The sequence below is a fragment of the Salmo trutta genome, chromosome 35 (assembly GCF_901001165.1).
Source record: "Salmo trutta chromosome 35, fSalTru1.1, whole genome shotgun sequence".
NCBI classification, from domain to species: Eukaryota; Metazoa; Chordata; class Actinopteri; order Salmoniformes; family Salmonidae; genus Salmo; species Salmo trutta.
In genome coordinates, this window is record NC_042991.1 from 22,427,325 (window position 1) to 22,449,060 (window position 21,736).

General features: G+C 43.2%; 1 protein-coding gene across 1 annotated transcript in view; it reads left to right on the forward strand.

Moving 5' to 3' along the window:
- LOC115174873 (rho GTPase-activating protein 18) overlaps positions 1–21,736 on the forward strand; it is a 64,704-nt gene that overhangs the window by 30,154 nt on the left and 12,814 nt on the right. Inside the window, exons 2-4 of the mRNA XM_029733848.1 lie at positions 11,619–11,821; positions 15,837–16,060; positions 16,415–16,475. Coding sequence (XP_029589708.1) covers positions 11,619–11,821; positions 15,837–16,060; positions 16,415–16,475 — 488 coding nt within the window. The remainder of the gene's footprint in view (positions 1–11,618; positions 11,822–15,836; positions 16,061–16,414; positions 16,476–21,736) is intronic.

The window sequence follows — 21,736 nt, forward strand, 5'->3', positions numbered from 1 at the left end:
TGCTCCTTTGCACCAGAGTATTTGTACTTTGCACACTCATCTACTGTCAAATCTACCATTCCAGTGTTTTAATTGCTATATTGTATTTACTTCGCCACCATGGCCTATTTATTGCCTTTACCTCCCTTATCTCACCTCATTTGCTCACATTGTATATAGACTTATTTTTCTACTGTATTATTGACTGTAGGTTTGTTTTACTCCATGTGTAACTCTGTGTTGTTGTGTCGAACTGCTTTCCTTTATCTTGGCCAGGTCGCAGTTGTAAATGAGAACTTGTTCTCAACTTGCCTACCTGGTGAAATAAAATAAAAAATAAAATAAAAAATGTCACAACTAGGGAAGTTCTGGATGCTCTCTTAATTATTGATGTAATAAAATCCTCTTGGGCAGACATGCTTGACCTGTGTCTTCTACGGCTTCCTGCATCTCTGATTGTGGAGCCTTAGACACATTTTGTATCTATCCATTCTCTTGGGTATTATTCCTAAGGTGTGGAAGGTGGCCCTTGTTCTCCCACTCCACAAAGGTGGTGAGCCCTGCGATCTTAATAATTATCGCCCAATTTTAAAACGTTCATGTCTAGCGGAAATATTAGAACTCTTGATACGTTCTCAACAGCGGTCCTTTTTTAGATGGAAAATGTATTCTGAATGCTCACCAGTCAGGCTTTAGGCCAGGACATCAATGTCATAGTTATTCATAAATTACATAGTTAACACACTATACAGGAAACATCACTGCTCTGCCCTCTGATTCAGAGGTTAAATGCGGAAGACACATTTCAGTTGAATATATTCAGATGGACAACTGACTAGGTATCCCCATTTCCCTTTATATTGATATGTGGAAAACATTCAATACAGTTGATCATGCACTCTTGCTATGGAGACTATCCAACATTTTTCTAGACCAAGCGGCCTGCCGCTGGTTAAAGAAATGACCTGCACGACAGAAGTCAATGTACAGTATGTCTGCTGATGGCGTTCTTTTAAAGGTCCCAAACAGTCATTCTGATTACCATGTAAAATAGCCTTTTGAGTGGCTAAAATATCTCCCATAATATTTTATGGGGATAGAAATGTATTCTTTTTCATCGAAAAATAACTTTTTCTCTCATGGCTAACTACCAGGAAGTTTGAAAAGACGGACATTCATCAGGTTGATGTGACTGACAACTCTTTGAAATGCCTATGTCAAGTAACTTGGATGCAGTGTTGCAGCAAAATAATTTCAAGTAAATTTGGTAATGCACAAATCAAATCATCAAATCAAATTTTATTGGTCACCCACACATGGTTAGCAGATATTAATGCGAGTGTAGCGAAATGCTCGTGCTTCTAGTTCCAACCATGCAGTAATATCTAACAAGTAATCTAACAATTTCACAACAACTACCTTTATAGGAATGAATAAGAATATGTACATATAAATATATGGATGAGCGATGGCCGAACGGCATAGGCAAGATGGTATAGAGTACAGGATATACATATGAGATGAGTAATGTAGGGTATGTAAACATTATATAAAGTGGCATTGTTTAAAGTGACTAGTGATACATTTATTACATCCAATTTGTAATTATTAAAGTGGCTAGAGATTTGAGTCAGTATGTTGGCAGCAGCCACTCAATGTTAGTGATGGCTGTTTAACAGTCTGATGGCCTTGAGATGGAAGCTGTTTTTCAGTCTCTCGGTCCCAGCTTTGATGCACCTGTACTGACCTCGCCTTCTGGATGATAGCGGGGGGAACAGGCAGTGGCTCGGGTGGTTTTTGTTCTTGATGATCTTTTTGGCCTTCCTGTGACATCAGGTGGTGTAGGTGTACTGGAGGGCAGGTAGTTTGCCCCCGGTGATGCGTTGTGCATACCTCACTACCGTCTGAAGAGCCTTGCGGTTGTGGGCGGAGCAGTTGCCGTATCAGGCGGTGATACAGCCCGACAGGATGCTCTCGATTGTGCATCTGTAAAAGTTTGAACGTTTATGCGTGACAAGCCAAATTTCATCAGCCTTCTGAGGTTGAAGAGGCGCTGTTGCGCCTTCTTCACCACGCTGTCTGTGTGGGTGGACCGTTTCAGTTTGTCCGTGATGTGTACGCCGAGGAACTTAAAACTTTCCACCTTCTCCACTACTGTCCCGTCGATGTGGATAGGGAGGGTGCTCCCTCTGCTGTTTCCTGAAGTCTACAATCATCTCCTTTGTTTTGTTGACGTTGAGTGTGAGGTTATTTTCCTGACACCACACTCCGAGGGCCCTCACCTCCTCCCTGTAGGCCGTCTCATCGTTGTCGGTAATCAAGCCTTCCACTGTAGTGTCGTCTGCAAACTTGATGATTTGAGTTGTAGGCGTGCATGGCCACGCGGTCATGGGTGAACAGGGAGTACAGGAGAGGGCTGACAACGCACCCTTGTGGGGCCCCAGTGTCGAGGATGGAGATGATGTTTCCTACCCTAGTCCCCTCATTATAAGTATCTAGGTATTTGGATTGATGATAAGCGGTCCTTTAAAACACACATTGATAAACTGACTAAAAAGTTGAGAGTAAAGATTGGTTTCTTGAAAATAGGAGGAAGATTTTTCAAGCGACACTTCTCCCAGTAATTGACTATGGCGACTCAACAGTACATGCACGGGTCAGCCTCTGTGTTAAAACCTATAGATTCAGTCTACCACTCCGCATTGATTTTATCACTAGTGATAATTTCCGTATTCATCATTGTCTCTTATATAGTTTTGTTGGCTGGGAGTCTCTGACTACCAGAAGAGAGTATCATTGTCTCTTATATAGTTTTGATGACTGGGAGTCTCTGACTACCAGAAGAGAGTATCATTGTCTCTTATATAGTTTTGATGACTGGGAGTCTCTGACTACCAGAAGAGAGTATCATTGTCTCTTATATAGTTTTGATGACTGGGAGTCTCTGACTACCAGAAGAGAGTATCATTGTCTCTTGTATAGTTTTGATGACTGGGAGTCTCTGACTACCAGAAGAGAGTATCATTGTCTCTTATATAGTTTTGATGACTGGGAGTCTCTGACTACCAGAAGAGAGTATCATTGTCTCTTATATAGTTTTGTTGGCTGGGATTCTCTGACTACCAGAAGAGAGTATCATTGTCTCTTATATAGTTTTGATGACTGGGAGTCTCTGACTACCAGAAGAGAGTATCATTGTCTCTTATATAGTTTTGATGACTGGGAGTCTCTGACTACCAGAAGAGAGTATCATTGTCTCTTATATAGTTTTGATGACTGGGAGTCTCTGACTACCAGAAGAGAGTATCATTGTCTCTTATATAGTTTTGATGACTGGGATTCTCTGACTACCAGAAGAGAGTATCATTGTCTCTTATATAGTTTTGATGACTGGGAGTCTCTGACTACCAGAAGAGAGTATCATTGTCTCTTATATAGTTTTGATGACTGGGAGTCTCTGACTACCAGAAGAGAGTATCATTGTCTCTTATATAGTTTTGATGACTGGGAGTCTCTGACTACCAGAAGAGAGTATCATTGTCTCTTATATAGTTTTGATGACTGGGAGTCTCTGACTACCAGAAGAGAGTATCATTGTCTCTTATATAGTTTTGATGACTGGGAGTCTCTGACTACCAGAAGAGAGTATCATTGTCTCTTATATAGTTTTGATGACTGGGAGTCTCTGACTACCAGAAGAGAGTATCATTGTCTCTTATATAGTTTTGATGACTGGGAGTCTCTGACTACCAGAAGAGAGTATCATTGTCTCTTATATAGTTTTGATGACTGGGAGTCTCTGACTACCAGAAGAGAGTATCATTGTCTCTTATATAGTTTTGATGACTGGGAGTCTCTGACTACCAGAAGAGAGTATCATTGTCTCTTATATAGTTTTGATGACTGGGAGTCTCTGACTACCAGAAGAGAGTATCATTGTCTCTTATATAGTTTTGATGACTGGGATTCTCTGACTACCAGAAGGGCCCAACATTGACTATTATTCGTATATAAAGCAGTTCTCCAGAATATCCCATACTACCTCACCTCACTTCTAAATTGGAAATCTAGTAATTATAAGACTCAAGACTGGTTGGTACTAGAGGTTCCACATGTCTCCTCTGAGTTAGGGAAGACTGCTTTCAGTTACTATGCCCTTCAGTCCTGGAATGTCTGACTTGCCTGACTTGTTTGTCTCATGTGCCAGTTCAGTTGGTCTTGCATCTGTTCTTCTGCATGGGAACAGAAAGAAAAGACAAAAGGACTGACTGCAAGGTGCGCAGGTAGCAGGTAGCCTAGTGGTTAGAGTGTTGGGCCAGTAATCGAAAGGTTGCTGGATCGAATCCCTGAACTGACAAGGTAGAAATCTGTCGTTCTGCCCCTGAACAAGGCAGGTAACCCACTGTTCCCCGGTAGGCCGTCATTGTAAATAAGAATTTGTTTTTAACTAACTTGCCTAGTTAAATAAAAAGTTGTGGTCAATGAATGTTGTTCAGTTTGTTGGAATAATAGCCTACAGTTAAAAGTTCAACAAGAGACTTTGTCACCAGGTTACTGAGTCATTCTGGTCTTACAGTATGAACAAGTCATGTAGACCAATAGAAACGGCGGAGTACATCACTTTTAATTATTTGATAACATAACAGTTTGTGTACACAAGTACAAAGAACGTGATATACAGATATGTGTTGGCGCTTTGTGTTATGGGGATGTGTGAAACTTGTGAAACTTACTCCTCAGCCTGAACTGTCCCCATTTGCGCAGCTGAATGTTAACTTTTCAGTGGCACCAACTGGTAAGACCGATGCTTCAGGAGAGCGGTCACATGTGCTAGCAAGGGAGAGGTCCTGGGTTTTGAGCCTTGTGGGAGCTGAATCAGGAGGAAGTGGTAGTCGCTAAGCAAGCAGTGTGATGTCCTTTACATTTTTTTTTCTTACTGTTTACATGTTCTATGGATGATGCATGAATCAATAATTGATCAAGTCCTTTGGAATTCTTTACATAATGTGGTGGGTCAGGTTATTATACCAAATCAAAGCCAGCATTATGTTAGTTGATAACTCCAATTGGAGTTTCTAATGTTCAAAACAGCAGGGTTAGTGGGTTCAAGTCAAGTGCCAATGAACAGCCTGTGTTATGATTATTTCCTTCGAATCAGGTGAGCATCTGAGTTTAATATGAATGAGATATAATATTAACTCAGGGACCACCTGTCTTAAAATACCTCCAGCAATGTAAACATGAGTCAGCGCACAGAATCAGCATGTTTTATCATCATAGTGTTATTGCCGCTGTTTGTGGTTTTATCGTTTTTACATTGACACAGCAGCACTCTCTTTACATTTCCTGTTGTTCCCTGGTGTTGGAGATTAGTAAAGATTATTCTTACTTGTGTCTCTTTTTACATCCTTTAAAGGGGAAATCTGCCGTTCATCAATAAACCAAGCAGCCGCACCACCACCTTTTTGGGTAAACTGCTTAGGGATGGGGCTGGAGGAATGTAACTACTCTCAGATTCATAGACGGGGCTATGGATGCAAGGACTGACCATACATGAAATCAAAATGATAGTTTTGACTAGGGTTGCACATTTTGGGGAATATTCAGAGGTGGAAACTTTCCGTGGGAATTGACGGGAACATATGGAAATATATGCAAAATAATATAAATACCATTTAAATGTAGATCTTTGTTGCATTGGATATATTTACCATATCATATGGAGACAGAAACATAAACCTTTTACCTTATCATAAGTAGACATAATTGCAAATGATTAAATCCTTCCAATATAAATAAAAAAAACAATTTAGTTACGAATTGAACTTTAACTCTTCACATGGGATGATTTCACTGAACAACAAAAGAAAGGGAATATTGAATGATCCCCAATGATCCATCGCATCTCCCAAAAATGTTTTCAACATACATCTGTAAAATGATAGTCTAGAAACTAAAGCTTTGGTTGTCTTCCTCTCAGGCTTCCATGTGTTCTCCCTGGACCTCCTCAATGTCCACCTCTTGAACATCAGACTCTGAGGCCTCATCTTCACTGTCGCTTTTCAACCTTGTTGAGAATGGCTTGTTGTCAGGCCCAAAAAGCCTCAAATTTGCCTGGATGGCCACCAATTTTTCAACCCTTGTATTGCTCAGCCTGTTGCATGCTTTGGTGTGTGTGTTTCCAAACAAGGACCAGTTGCGCTCTGAGGCGGCTGATGTTGGTAGGATTTGGAGGATGATGGTGGCAACAGGGGAAAGAGACTCAGATCCACAAAGTCACTTCCATCAGGTGGCTGATGAGATATGTTGGCACGACTGCCATATTGCATCTCCATCCCAAAGCCCTTGCTTGGAAGTGTACTTCTTCAGACTGCCAAGAACCTTGCCCTCATCCAGGCCAATGTGGCGAGACACGGTAGTGATGATACCATAGGCCTTGTTGATCTCTGCACCAGACAGGATGCTCTTGCCAGAATACTTGGGGTCCAATATGTACGCTGCGGCGTGTATGGGCTTCAGGCAGAAGTTTTCATGCTTTTTGATGTAATTCAGAACTGCAGTTTCCTCTGCTTGGAGCAACAGTGAAGTGGGCAGGGCAGTACAGATTTATTCTCTTAAATTATCTTACCTTCTGAACATCAGACAGGATGGCATTGTCTCCCTCAATCCGTGCAATGGATAGTGCTATAGGTTTCAGGAGTTTCAGGCTGCTTACCACTCTCTCCCAAAATACATCATCCAGGAGGATCCTCTTGGAGACTCCTTCCCTTCCAGGAGACTGTCAAACATGATGACAACACCACCCCAACGGGTGTTGCTAGGCAGCTTCAATGTGGTGCTCTTATTCTTCTCACTTTGCTTGGTGAGGTAGATTGCTGCTAAAATGTGATGACCCTTCACATACCTAACCATTTCCTTGCCTCTCTTGTAGAGTATCCATTGTTTTCAGTGCCATGATGTACTTGAGGAGCAGATTCAATGCATGAGCAGCACAGCCAATGGGTGTGATGGGAGGGTTGGACTCCTCCACTTTAGACCAATACCTTCTGTGTTCCAAGGTCATTGATGACTGCCTTCAGCTCATCTGCAATGTAGAGACTGGTGTTTCTGTTGTCCCTTGTGTCTGTGCTCTTGTAGAATACTGTTTGAGGGGTGGAGATGATGTCGTTAATTATTCCTTGCCCACGAACATTCGACCACCCATCAGAGATGATTGCAAAACTTTCTGCTTTCTCTATGATTTGCTTGACATTCACTTCAACTCTGTTGAACTCTGCATCCAGCAAATGAGTAGATAAATCATGTCTAGTTGGAGGGGTGTATGCTGGTCGAGGGAACATTCAGAAATCTCTTCCATTACACATTGCCTGTGAGCATCAGAGGTGAACCAGTTGCATACACAGCCCGAGCAAGACATTCATCAGCATTTCTCTGATGTTTCTCCATTGAGTCAAAAGAACGTATGATTCCAGGAGGACCATGAGCTGTTGCTATCGATAAGGTGCCTGATTCATCATTTTCACCTCAAACAGAAGTAGAGGGACTTTTGTCAGCGGTTGCTTGTTGTGAGCGCTGAGGGAACTTTATGCACTTGGCCAGATGATTCTGCATCTTTGTTGCATTCTTCACATATGATTTTGCACAGTATTTGCAAATGTACACAGCTTTTTCTTCTACATTAGCTGCAGTGAAATGTCTCCACACATCAGATAGTGCCCGTGGCATTTTCCTGTAAAGATTAGAAAAAGATGAGTAAAGAAAAACAAGTACAATTCCATGTACAGATAAATAGTTAAGCAGTTAGATTAAACAACTCCTTTGTAAGATGCATGTTTTAAAATGAATCATGTATGGAAACTGTATGTCATATAAAATATATTCACCCCACCGAATATTGTAATCAAAACTTACCAGAAAGCATGTAGTCCTTGGCTCAGACAGTATAGTAGTGTGAGCTCAATAGCATCTCGTTAGTGTGCAAGATCTTGAGAATCAGCTGTACATGTGATGGAAGAGTGCACTGCACATGGGATGGAAGAATACACTGTGCATGCAGAGGGTTGCAATTCCATTGAATTGGGGATAGTTTAACCAAAATATGCCACAAGACCTAGAATTGCCTTGTGTATCCCACAAAAAATAGATTCACTGTTATAAGCTCGCTTTTTTGATGACTTTAAGCAAAATTCCCCAAATTCCCGGGCTAAACTTCCCATGGAAAAATTCCGTAAATCTACCGGAAAGGATCCGACCCTTTGCAACCCTAGTTTTAACCATGTTGTGAAGGTGTACAGTGTTTGTTTACAATTTACAAACAATGGAGTTAAACAACATATTTTATATTTCTGATGGGGTTAAACAGACTGTAGTTAACTGGTACTGGTAGTGTTTGAGGAATTACAAAGGAATACAATCAAGCAATTATTTTTACACAAAAGTACATACAGTATCTCAAAACCCAACCTCCCAGAACCCATCACTGGGGGCTTTCCCATGCAGTCTGTCCAATACAGGTTTGCCTCAATTCTTTGGAACTGTTTCCATGGTGCATCCATTCACTAGGTACTACAGTATTTGCCCCCACATGTTATCAGTAGTAAACCCAGCCAATTCTCCAGTCTTCTGGAAATGAGATGTCCTCTGAGAGTGTACACTACAGAAGAGTGGAGGGCCAGACAGATAAAACCCCAGCAGTAACATTCCATGTCTCTGGGGTTGTCGCAGTAACCAACAGGCATAGGCCCTTGTATTAGCAGTAGTAGATGTTTGAAATGTGTAATATGAGTTAAGTGAAACTTGATTGCTAGTGCATGTGATTGATAGTACTGTAATTCCCTGTTTCCATGCTAAAGCATGCATTTTCTGTCACTACGTAGAAATACTTTTTTACTACACAGTCTCAGATTGAGTAAACCTCGGAGGGGACAGTATACCTGTGTGCCTCTAACCTGACCTGTACTGTCAGATCTTCAGTATGACTGTATTACTATGGCTCCTCCCATTTGTGTCTGTATGCAAAATGACCAGGCCAAACACTAGAGAAAGACTAAATTGTTTCCCCCTTTGTCCTTCTGCACTGGCAGTTTGTAAATCTTGGAGCCAGCAAAATAGCTGACCTTTCAATGGAATGGGGCTGGCTGTGGGATAACGTTGGTGCTGTTTGCATTGTTGGGATACTTGGTTTCCTTCCTGGTCATCTTGAGAGGTTGTGTTCAAACCTTGCATCATTTCTCTTAATGGGGGAGATGCCATTTATATTTCTGTCTTGGGATGGAATACTGACTAACAGTGAAACACATTCCTCTTTCTCGCTGCATTTTCTGGTGGTTGTTGTGTTTATTAAAATGCCCCTCTAAACCAAATATGTGTGCTGTGTTTTGGGTTGTTCCCCATAAAAGGTAATTACAGGCTGAACATTTGAATAAAAAACGTTACAGCACTTATTCTTTTAAAGTTTAAACATGGTGGAAATATTAAAGAAAACTAGAAAGCAAATAGACAGAGCAATTGCTTTGTGAGAGCATTTCCCCACCACTCTCTGAATTTCAGATTTGTGCAAGTATGTTATTTATCCAGGGCCAGAAATGTCAGGTATTACTGATATCCTGTCCAGTGGCTAGGAGGGAGCTGATATTCATTTGACCACCTCCACAGACCTTTAGGTGAGACCTAACAGCCGTACAGGCCTGCAGCTCATTTGTCTTCCGTCCTGTTTATGACAATTCACTGCAAGAAAGACTGTATACCTCACAGCCGTGACGAACACTAAGCTGGAATTATCTTGGCTAATTTGTATTGAGGTCATCACATATTTCTCCTTGCATGCTGACACCTTGGTAGTGTAAAACAAACCTTACTCCTGACTGCTGCATTTAAGCCAAGGTGTAACCTGGCATGACCCAGATTGACTGTGTTTAGTATCGAGTGTATAAAGCAGCAGCAGTCATGGGGAGGCAGGGTAGCCTAGTGGTTAGAGCGTTGGACTAGTTACCGAAAGGTTGCAAGTTTGAATCCCCGAGCTGACAAGTTACAAATCTGTCATTCTTCCCCTGAACAAGGCAGTTAACCCACTGTTCCTAGGCCATCATGGAAAATAAGAATTTGTTCTTAACTGAGTTGCCTAGTTAAATAAAGGAAAAAAAAGGAATGTAAAACTGCTGCGGTTTGATAAAACATTTGCCACTCTAGGTGTCCCTTTAAGTGCAACCACTAGAGATTATAGGGGGAGGGGAGGTTAGCCGCTCTCTGATGCCCATCAGGAGTCCTCTTCAGTGTTTCCCCTTGGAATTTTTCAGCAGAGGTGGCAAAGTAAGCATGAGGGGCGTGGCCAATGGCGCGGTCTCTGACCAAACATTTTAGAGACCGTCCTCTAGGCCGCAGAGCCAAAAATGTTAGTTTTAAAGCTAGTTTCTTACAATTATACACATTTGCCATGGGGCTGAGAGACATAATGGCAGTTATAAAGTTAATTTCCTGCAATTCTACAAATTTTGCCATGGTTTATGCTGTGTTCTTATGCTATATGAGTAACTCAATCATTCTAACAAAACCAGCGTTCATCGTGTGGTCATTTGTAAAAAGCCTAGGAGTTAAGAGGAATGGTTTTAGTTTTGCTGATGATCTTTTTTTTAAATATATATATATAGCTCCATTGTCTTTTATACATACTTTATATTTGTTTTTAGACGTTTAATTTTACCATAAATGTTTCCCCTATATTCATTTTTTTTTAAATCATATATTTTGGCCCACCTCTGCTAAATGAATATAGGGGAAACATTGCCACTTCCTCTGGGTTCAATAGAATGATGTTCATTCTATTTCTATGGTTTACTCGCTCCTGGCATCTGGAGCCCTGGAGCAAGCCAAGCCTTCACCAAGTCAACACAAACAATCATGTAGTATCCTTAAAGATGGAATCCGCATTAGTACGAATTAGCGCCACTGTCCGCCCCACGGTCGTTGTTATTAAAAAAAAGTGTATATATATATATATATATATATGTGTGTATATATATATATGAAAAAAACTGTACATACAGTATACTGCTTTTTATTCAAATCAAAGTTTATTTGTCACATGCGCTGAATACAACAGGTGTAGACCTTACAGTGAAATGCTTATTGCATGTGCAATTTAAAAAAATACTGTGTTCGTTGTTTGCTGTAACTGTGTTGTTTTAATATCGCAAACGGATGTGGCTGTTTCACCAGTAAGGATTACAGCTTTAGACTACTAACTTGGCATTTTGTAATAGGTTAATATAGGGGCTGGTCCTGGGCCAGCTAACAAGCAGCTAAGAAGCAGCTAACAGCAGGGGTGCACAGAGCTACGTGTTTTAGTGTGACTCGGTCAGAGGAAAACATTTCTGCATTGAATGACTGAAATTAGTTAAACCTTCACGTTCATGCTAAACTAACTTCTATGTGGAAAATACAACCATATGTGACAACACAGCATTCATAGAGTTGCAATTAAAAAATATTTACCGGACAACCACAGTTGGTTTTCTCAGAGTTCAGATTGGAAATTCAACACATTGTTGTATGGTATGGCTTGTAGTTTTCATAACTCACTTGAACCCTAATAAAATTCACACTGAACTAGTCCTCATACTTTGTCCCTCTTTCTTCCTCAGTCGCAGGACAGGCCGCTACAGTGTCCAGAGCCGGCTCAAAAATGCCTCAGGAAAGCCCCCATACCACCGCTGTAACTCCCAGGACTCGCTGGACGAGCTGTTCATGGATGAATACTGGACGGAGGTGGAGAACATCACCCTTAGCAGCGAGGGAAAGGGGGATGCAGAGCCACAGGAGGAGGTGCAGCTGAAGGTGCCTGATGGTATGGAGCTCTACACTATAGCAGGAGTATTCATTGAAGTAGAGATGAGATGGGGTTGTCATAGTGGAAGGACTATATGCCCTGCTGCTTCAAAGTAACATTTTAGACCAACCTGCTGAAACAAGACCGAATGAGAGTGACGAGCGGAGAAATAATAATAAATACATATTTTTTCATTATGCCCAGCTTACGAGGCCACTTGATGCAATTGCCTCTTCTGCCTAACGGTAAGTCCGCCAGTGAGTATGTACTATGTACATTAGAAATATAATGAATTCATTCTATTTCTATGGTACAGTATATGACTTGTGATTTACCTAGATCACTGTCTGAAAGGATTCCTTTAGTAGAGCACATACAGTACATACTGGTCTGTTGTAATGACATATTGATAACTGTTAACTGCCTGTAATGATAACTGCCTGTTACACTATGAAACCACACACTATTGCAGAGACTTTCATATTACCAGCCGCAATTGATATGGTGAAAACAATGTGTGGGGAGACAGATGCACACAAACTCACATCAATACCTTTGTCAGATAACATTGTTAAACAAATAATTTATGCTATTTCTAGCAATCAAGAGGAAAGTCTGACTGAACGACTCAAAATCCCCAGTTTATGATCTCCAAATGGACGTTAGCTGTGAGGGCCGAGATGCCCATGCATTTACCTTTGTTCGCAATAAATGTTGGGGGATTTTTTTGCTTTGAGAGAGGAACTGTCATTCACAATGGATGTAATGAAAATGAAATGTCTCCTTGCCTATGTAGCAGACATACAGTATTTGGGAACGAACTGAACGCAAGCATGCAGGGGAAATACAAAAACATTCTACAGATGATCAGTGGATTCAGAGGAAAGAATTCTTATTGGCGAGAATTTTTCGAAAGCCAACCATGCCCCCTTCCCTCAGCTGTGCATGTTTCTAACAGAAAACAGCGTCAGTAAGTGTCCCACACGAGTGAACACTGCTCACCTCCAATGCTTGGAAGACCGCTTTGGGATTACTTTCCAATCCGTTTGAATGGCTCAGTTGACATGCCGTTAAGTGAAGTCAAACAGCTGATCGAGCTGTCATGTGACTGCATGCTGCAGACAACACATTCACGTGTCACTAAGGAAGAATTTTGGTTCCTGTCTCAAAGGGAATATCCTGCTGTCTCCCGTTTAGCATTAAAACTCATGGTACCCTTCAGCGTATATGTCACGGGTGTCGTAGGGTAGAGACCAAGACGCAGCGGGAAAATGTACACATCTTTTTTATTTAGGTGAAGAAGGAAAACACAAACGTATTCAAAACAAAACGAACTTGACAGTCTTGTCAGGCAAACAGCTAAACAAGAACAATCTCCCACAAAATTCCATGAAAAACAAACTCCTAATTATAGGACCCTCAATCAGAGGCAACAATAACCAGCTGCCTCCAATTGAAGGGCTAACCCCAATTAACTAAACATAGAACTACAAAAGACTAGATAGAACAATGACTATGTTAGTATATTTCTATGTTCTAACAAACCCCGGACTAATAAATCAAATAACCCTCTACCTAAACACATACACAAAACACCCCCTGCCATGTCCTGACCAAACTACAATAACAAATAACCCTCATACTGGTCAGGACGTGACAGTACCCCCCCCCCCCCAAAAGGTGCAGACCCCGGATGCACCTCACACAAATAACCAAAATAAACCCCCAAAACAAAATAAATCCCAAAACTAAAGGGAGGGAAGGGAGGGTGGCTGCCGTCACCGACGACTCCTGTGCTACACCCCCCCCCCTCCCCAAACCTCCTACATTGGAGGTGGCTTAGGCTCAGGCCTTAATCCCTTACCTGACCAAACCACCCCCACTGCATATCTTTGCCAGAGGCCAGTCACTGAAGACCCTGGACTGTCCTCTGGGAGCTCTGGACTGTAGGCTGACTCTGGGAGCTCCAGACTGTAGGCCGTCTCACTCGGTTCCGGACTGTAGGCCGTCTCACTCAGTTCCGGACTGTAGGCCGTCTCACTCGGTTCCGGACTGTAGGCCGTCTCACTCGGTTCTGGACTGTAGGCCGTCTCACTCGGTTCCGGACTGTAGGCCGTCTCACTCGGTTCTGGACTGCACACTGTCGCCGGACACTCTGGACGGGGCACTGTCGTCGGACACTCTGGACGGGGCACTGTCGTCGGACACTCTGGACGGGGCACTGTCGTCGGACACTCTGGACGGGGCACTGTCGTCGGACACTCTGGACGGGGCACTGTCGTCGGACACTCTGGACGGGGCACTGTCGTCGGACACTCTGGACGGGGCACTGTCTCCGGACACTCTGGACGGGGCACTGTCTCCGGACACTCTGGACGGGGCACTGTCGCCGGACACTCTGGACGGGGCACTGTCGTCGGAAGCTCGGGACTGGGCTGACGCACTGGAAGCCTAATGCGTGGGGCTGGTAGTGTAGGTAGCAGACTGGGGACACGCACCTCAAGGCTAGTGCGAGGAGCAGGAACAGGCCGAGTTGGACTGGGCTGACGCACTGGAAGCCTGGTGCGTGGTGCTGGTACCGGATGTGCCAGACTGAAGACATGCACCTCAGGGCTAGTGCGAGGAGCAGGAACAGGACGAGTTGGACTGGGCTGAACCACTGGAAGCCTGGTGCGTGGTGCTGGTTTAGGAGACGCCAGACTATGGATACGCACCTCAGGGTCAGCACGAGAAGCAGGAACTGGATATACCGGGCCATGAGTAAGTACTGGAGGTCTGGAGCGCACCTCTTGCACAACCCGTCCTGGCTGGATGGAAATAGCAGCCCTGCACAAGCGGACTGCTGGTACAGGGCGAACTGGGCTTTCCTCCCATGTCCATGATTCCCGACTGTCCTTCTGTTGCTGCTTCCTCCGCTGCTTGGTCCGTAGTTGGTGGGAGATTCTGTCACGGGTGTCGTAGGGTAGAGACCAAGACGCAGCGGGAAAATGTACACTCATCTTCTTTTTTATTTAGGTGAAGAAGGAAAACACATAAACGTATACAAAACAAAACGAACTTGGCAGTCTTGTCAGGCAAACAGCTAAACAAGAACAATCTCCCACAAAATCCCATGAAAAACAAACTCCTAATTATAGGACCCTCAATCAGAGGCAACAATAACCAGCTGCCTCCAAATGAAGGTCCAACCCCAATTAACTAAACATAGAACTACAAAAGACTAGATAGAACAATGACTATGTTAGTATATTTCTAACAAACCCCGGACTAATAAATCAAATAACCCTCTACCTAAACACATACACAAAACACCCCCTGCCACGTCCTGACCAAACTACAATAACAAATAACCCCTATACTGGTCAGGACGTGACAGTATATCTGTGTGTAGCTGGTTTCAGTGCTCTCGTCTGCGTTAAAACCAAATGTCGATCCAGGTTGAATGTGACCGCGTTGATGACGTGAGTACTGTCAACCGCGCCCCCTGACTTTGAGAAGCTCCGACAAAACAGTCATCAAGCACAACTATTTCATTAGTGGTGGTGAGATAAGACATATTCCGTCAGACTAATTTGCAATTGACGGTCATAGCCCCACATTAAAAGTATGTGATGGTGAGTTGAAGACAATCAGAAATACTGTTAGAATGTTTTTTCAATTGACTGTCATAGCCCCCCGCCAAAATTAACATTGGCTGTTAATTACATATGGTTCACATGGGTTGCCAGATTTTTTTGATCAAAATGGGGTCGTGGGACAAAAAAAGTTTGGGAACCCCTGGAGTAAGGGGTTAGGAGTGAGACATCCTTCCCTGTTTCATGTCCTTGTTTGTTTCTATTCCCACTCCTCGGTACAGAGAAATTGCATAATATAATAGTAATTACACAGAAATAATATATGAATTAGTTTGTTTCTTTATTATTCAGTCTTTAGACCTAGACTTTACCATTAACATACTACAGCTCTTTTGGTGTATCATCAACTAATAAGACTCAACCTAACTGAACTTGTGCATCTGTCTGTCTGTCTGTAGAGGGGGAACAGGAGAAGGCATGGCTGACTGAGGCAGGGCTGGCCACTCTGTTTGACGAGTCAGCGTCGGACCCCGAGGACATGATGGGGCTGTTGTTCACACTGACGCGCACACAGGCTGCCGCCGTAGAGAAACGTTTTGAAACCATCAGGAAGAGGAACAAGCACCACCACATACCTGATGTCAGAGACATCTTCAAACTCCCAGGCACACTGGAGTCAAAGGTCAGCCTACCACAGGTCCTGTTAACACGCACAAACCTGGTTTTAGAACTCAGTCATGCCTGAGATGCTTCACTGCAGAAAGAACCCATTGACTTGTTTACCACAGTCAGTTAACATCATTACTAATCACATGGAGATTGTCTGTTAATGGACACCAGAATGTGAGGTAATAGGTAACTGGATATCTTATCCTAATGAGAGTCTTGTCTTTAGTCTGTTCACAATTGGTAATAGAAACATATCGACTTTCTACAATATCAGCAGTTACATAAACTTGTTTGATTCATTAATTGTGCAAAACAAGCTATATTGAATTCTGATGAGAGCCTGTTTTTGTTCTGTATTATGTTGCAGGAGGATGAAGCAAAGTCAACAGAGAGAAGTGAAAACGGAAAAAGGAATATTACGACAGATGGTATGTACCACAAGTTCTAGTATCAAATCAAAATCAAATCAAATTTATTTATATAGCCCTTCGTACATCAGCTGAAATCTCAAAGTGCTGTACAGAAACCCAGCCTAAAACCCCAAACAGCAAGCAATGCATGTGAAAGAAGCACGGTGGCTGGGAAAAACTCCCTAGGAAAAACTCCTGAGAAAGGCCAAAAACCTAGGAAGAAACCTAGAGAGGAACCAGGCTATGAGGGGTGGCCAGTCCTCTTCTGGCTGTGCCGGGTGGATATTATAACAGAACATGGTCAAGATGTTAAAATGTTCGTAAATGACCAGCATGGTCAAATAATAATAATCATAGTAATTGTCGAGGGTGCAACAAGCACGTCCGGTGAACAGGTCAGGGTTCCGTAGCCGCAGGCAGAACAGTTGAAACTGGAGCAGCAGCATGGCCAGGTGGACTGGGGACAGCAAGGAGTCATCATGCCAGGTAGTCCTGAGGCATGGTCCTAGGGCTCAGGTCCTCCGAGAGAAAGAAAGAAAGAGAGAAAGAGAGAATTAGAGAGAGCATATTTACATTCACACAGGACACCGGATAAGACAAGAGAATACTCCAGATGTAACAGACTGACCCTAGCCCCCCGACACATAAACTACTGCAGCATAAATACTGGAGGCTGAGACAGGAGGGATCAGAAGACACTGTGGCCCCATCCGATGATACCCCCGGACAGGGCCAAACAGGCAGGATATAACCCCACCCACTTTGCCAAAGCACAGCCCCCACACCACTAGAGGGATATCTACAACCACCAACTTACCGTCCGAAGACAAGGCCGAGTATAGCCCACAAAGATCTCCGCCACGGCACAACCCAAGGGGGGGGCGCCAACCCAAACAGGAAGACCACGTCAGTGGCTCAACCTACTCAAGTGACGCACCCCTCCCATGGACGGCATGGAAGAACACCAGTAAGTCAGTGACTCAGCCCCTGTAAAAGGGTTAGAGGCAGAGAATCCCAGTGGGAAGAGGGGAACCGACAAGGCAGAGAAAGCAAGGGCGGTTCGTTGCTCCAGCCTTTCCGTTCACCTTCACACTCCTGGGCCAGACTATACTTAATCATAGGACCTACTGAAGAGATAAGTCTTCAGTAAAGACTTAAAGGTTGAGACTGAGTCTGCGTTTCTCACATGGGTAGGCAGACCATTCCATAAAAATGGAGCTCTATAGGAGAAAGCCCTACCTCCAGCCGTTTGCTTAGAAATTCTAGGGACAATTAGGAGGCCTGCGTCTTGTGACCGTAGCGTACGTGTAGGTATGTACGGCAGGACCAAATCGGAAAGATAGGTAGGAGCAAGCCCATGTAATGCTTTGTAGGTTAGCAGTAAAACCTTGAAATCAGCCCTTGCCTTAACAGGAAGCCAGTGTAGGGAGGCTAGCACTGGAGTAATATGATCAAATTTTTTGGTTCTAGTCAGGATTCTAGCAGCCGTATTTAGCACTAACTGAAGTTTGTTTAGTGCTTTATCCGGGTAGCCGGAAAGTAGAGCATTGCAGTAGTCGAGCCTAGAAGTAACAAAAGCATGGATTAATTTTTCTGCGTCATTTTTGGACAGAAAGTTTCTGATTTTTGCAATGTTACGTAGATGGAAAAAAGCTGTCCTTGAAGCAGTCTTGATATGTTCTTCAAAAGAGAGATCAGGGTCCAGAGTAACGCCGAGGTCCTTCACAGTTTTATTTGAGACGACTGTACAACCATCCAGATTAATTGTCAGATTCAACAGAAGATCTCTTTGTTTCTTGGGACCTAGGACAAGCATCTCTGTTTTGTCCGAGTTTAAAAGTAGAAAATTTGCAGCCATCCACTTCCTTATGTCTGAAACACAGGCTTCTAGCGAGGGCAATTTTGGGGCTTCACCATGTTTCATTGAAATGTACAGCTGTGTGTCGTCCGCATAGCAGTGAAATTTAACATTATGTTTTCGAATGACATCCCCAAGAGGTAAAATATATAGTGAAAACAATAGTGGTCCTAGAACGGAACCTTGAGGAACACCGAAATTTACAATTGATTTGTCAGAGGACGAACCATTCACAGAGACAAACTGATATCTTTCCGACAGATAAGATCTAAACCAGGCCAGAACTTGTCCATGTAGACCAATTTGGGTTTCCAATCTCTCCAAAAGAATGTGGTGATCGATGGTATCAAAAGCGGCACTAAGATCTAGGAGCATGAGGACAGATGCAGAGCCTCGGTCTGACGTCGTTAAAAGGTCATTTACCACCTTCACAAGTGCAGTCTCAGTGCTATGATGGGGTCTAAAACCAGACTGAAGCGTTTCGTATACATTGTTTGTCTTCAGGAAGGCAGTGAGTTGCTGCGCAACAACGTTTTCTAAAATTTTTGAGAGGAATGGAAGATTCGATATAGGCCGATAGTTTTTTATAATTTCTGGGTCAAGATTCGGCTTTTTCAAGAGAGGCTTTATTACTGCCACTTTTAGTGAGCTTGGTACACATCCGGTGGATAGAGAGCCGTTTATTATGTTCAACATAGGAGGGCCAAGCACAGGAAGCAGCTCTTTCAGTAGTTTAGTTGGAATAGGGTCCAGTATGCAGCTTGAGGGTTTGGAGGCCATGATTATTTTCATCATTATGTCAAGAGATATAGTACTAAAACACTTTAGTATCTCCCTTGATCCTAGGTCCTGGCAGAGTTGTGCAGACTCAGGACAATGGAGCCCTGGAGGAATACCCAGATTTAAAGAGGAGTCCGTAATTTGCTTTCTAATGATCATGATCTTTTCCTCAAAGAAGTTCATAAATTTATTACTGCTGAAGTGAAAGCCATCCTCCATTTGCGAATGCTGCTTTTTAGTTAGCTTTGCGACAGTGTCAAAAAGAAATTTCGTATTGTTCTTATTTTCCTCAATTAAATTGGAAAAATAGGATGATCGTGCAGCAGTGAGGGCTCTTCGATACTGCACGGTACTGTCTTTCCAAGCTAGTCGGAAGACTTCCAGTTTAGTGTGGCGCCATTTCCGTTCCAATTTTCTGGAAGCTTGCTTCAGAGCTCGTGTATTTTCTGTATACCAGGGAGCTAGTTTCTTATGACAGATGTTTTTAATTTTTAGGGGTGCAACTGCATCTAGGGTATTGCGCAAGGTTAAATTGAGTTTCTCGGTTAGGTGGTTAACTGATTCTTGTCCTCTGACGTCCTTGGGTAGGCAGAGGGAGTCTGGAAGGGCATCAAGGAATCTTTGGGTTGTCTGAGAATTTATAGCACGACTTTTAATCTTCCTTGGTTGGGGTCTGAGCAGATTATTTGTTGCAATTGTAAACGCAATAAAATGGTGGTCCGATAATCCAGGATTATGAAGAAAAACATTAAGATCCACAACATTTATTCCATGGGACAAAACTAGGTCCAGAGTATGACTGTGGCAGTGAGTAGGTCCAGAGACATGTTGGACAAAACCCACTGAGTCGATGATGGCTCCGAAAGCCTTTTGGAGTGGGTCTGTGGACTTTTCCATGTGAATGTTAAAGTCACCAAAAATTAGAATATTATCTGCTATGACTACAAGATCCGATAGGAATTCAGGGAACTCAGTAAGGAACACTGCATATGGCCCAGGAGGCCTGTAAACAGTAGCTATAAAAAGTGATTGAGTAGGCTGCATAGATTTCATGACTAGAAGTTCAAAAGACGAAAACGTCATTGTTTTTTTTTTTTGTAAATTGAAATTTGCTATCGTAAATGTTAGCAACACCTCCGCCTTTGCCGGATGCACGGGGGGTATGGTCACTAATGTAACCAGGGGGTGAGGCCTCATTTAACACAGTAAATTCATCAGGCTTAAGCCATGTTTCAGTCAGGCCAATCACATCAAGATTATGATCAATGATTAGTTCATTGACTATAACTGCCTTGGAAGTGAGGGATCTAACATTAAGTAACCCAATTTTGAGATGTGAAGTATCACAATCTCTTTCAATAATGGCAGGAATGGAGGAGGTCTTTATACTAGTAAGATTACTGAAGCGAACACCGCCATTTTTAATTTTGCCCAACCTAGATCGAGGCACAGACACGGTCTCAATGGGGAAAGCTGAGCTGACTACGCTAACTGTGCTAGTGGCAGACTCCACTAAGCTGGCAGGCTGGCTAACAGCCTGTTGCCTGGCCTGCACCCTATTTCATTGTGGAGCTAGAGGAGTTAGAGCCCTGTCTATGTTCGTAGATAAGATGAGAGCACCCCTCCAGCTAGGATGGAGTTCGTCACTCCTCAGCAGGCCAGGCTTGGTCCTGTTTGTGGGTGAATCCCAGAAAGAGGGCCAGTTATCTACAAATTCTATCTTTTGGGAGGGGCAGAAAACAGTTTTCATCCAGCGATTGAGTTGTGAGACTCTGCTGTAGAGCTCATCACTCCCCCTAACTGGGAGGGGGCCAGAGACAATTAATCAATGCCGACACATCTTTCTAGCTGATTTACATGCTGAAGCTATGTTGCGCTTGGTGACCTCTGACTGTTTCATCCTAACATCGTTGGTGCCGACGTGGATAACAATATCTCTATACTCTCTACACTCGCCAGTTTTAGCTTTAGCCAGCACCGTCTTTAGATTAGCCTTAACGTCGGTAGCCCTGCCCCCTGGTAAACAGTGTATGATCGCTGGATGATTAGTTTTAAGTCTAATACTGCGGGTAATGGAGTCGCCAATGACTAGGGTTTTCAATTTGTCAGAGCTAATGGTGGGAGCCGTCGGCGTCTCAGACCCCACAACGGGAGGAGCAGAGACCAGAGAAGTCTCGGCCTCCGACTCCGACTCGCTTAACGGGGAGAACCGGTTGAAAGTTTCTGTTGGCTGAATAAGCGACACCGGTTGAGCATTCCTACAGCGTTTCCCTCCAGACGCCATGAGAAAGATGTCCGGCTGTGGGGACCGTGCGAGGGGGTTTATACTAAAGTTACTATCTGTACTTGCTGGTGGCACAGACGCTGTTTCATCCTTTCCTACACTGAAATGACCCTTGCCTAACGATTGCGTCTGAAGCTGGGCTTGCAGCACAGCTATCCTTGCCGTAAGGCGATCGTTCTCCTGTATATTATGAGTACAACGACTGCAATTAGAAGGCATCATGTTAATGTTACTTAGCTTCGGCTGTTTGAAGTCCTGACGAACCATGTCCAGATAAAACCTCCGGGGTAGGAAAGTTGAATGAAAAAAAAGTTGAGTGAGGGAAAAAGTAAAAATATACGGTAATGAAAAAGTAAA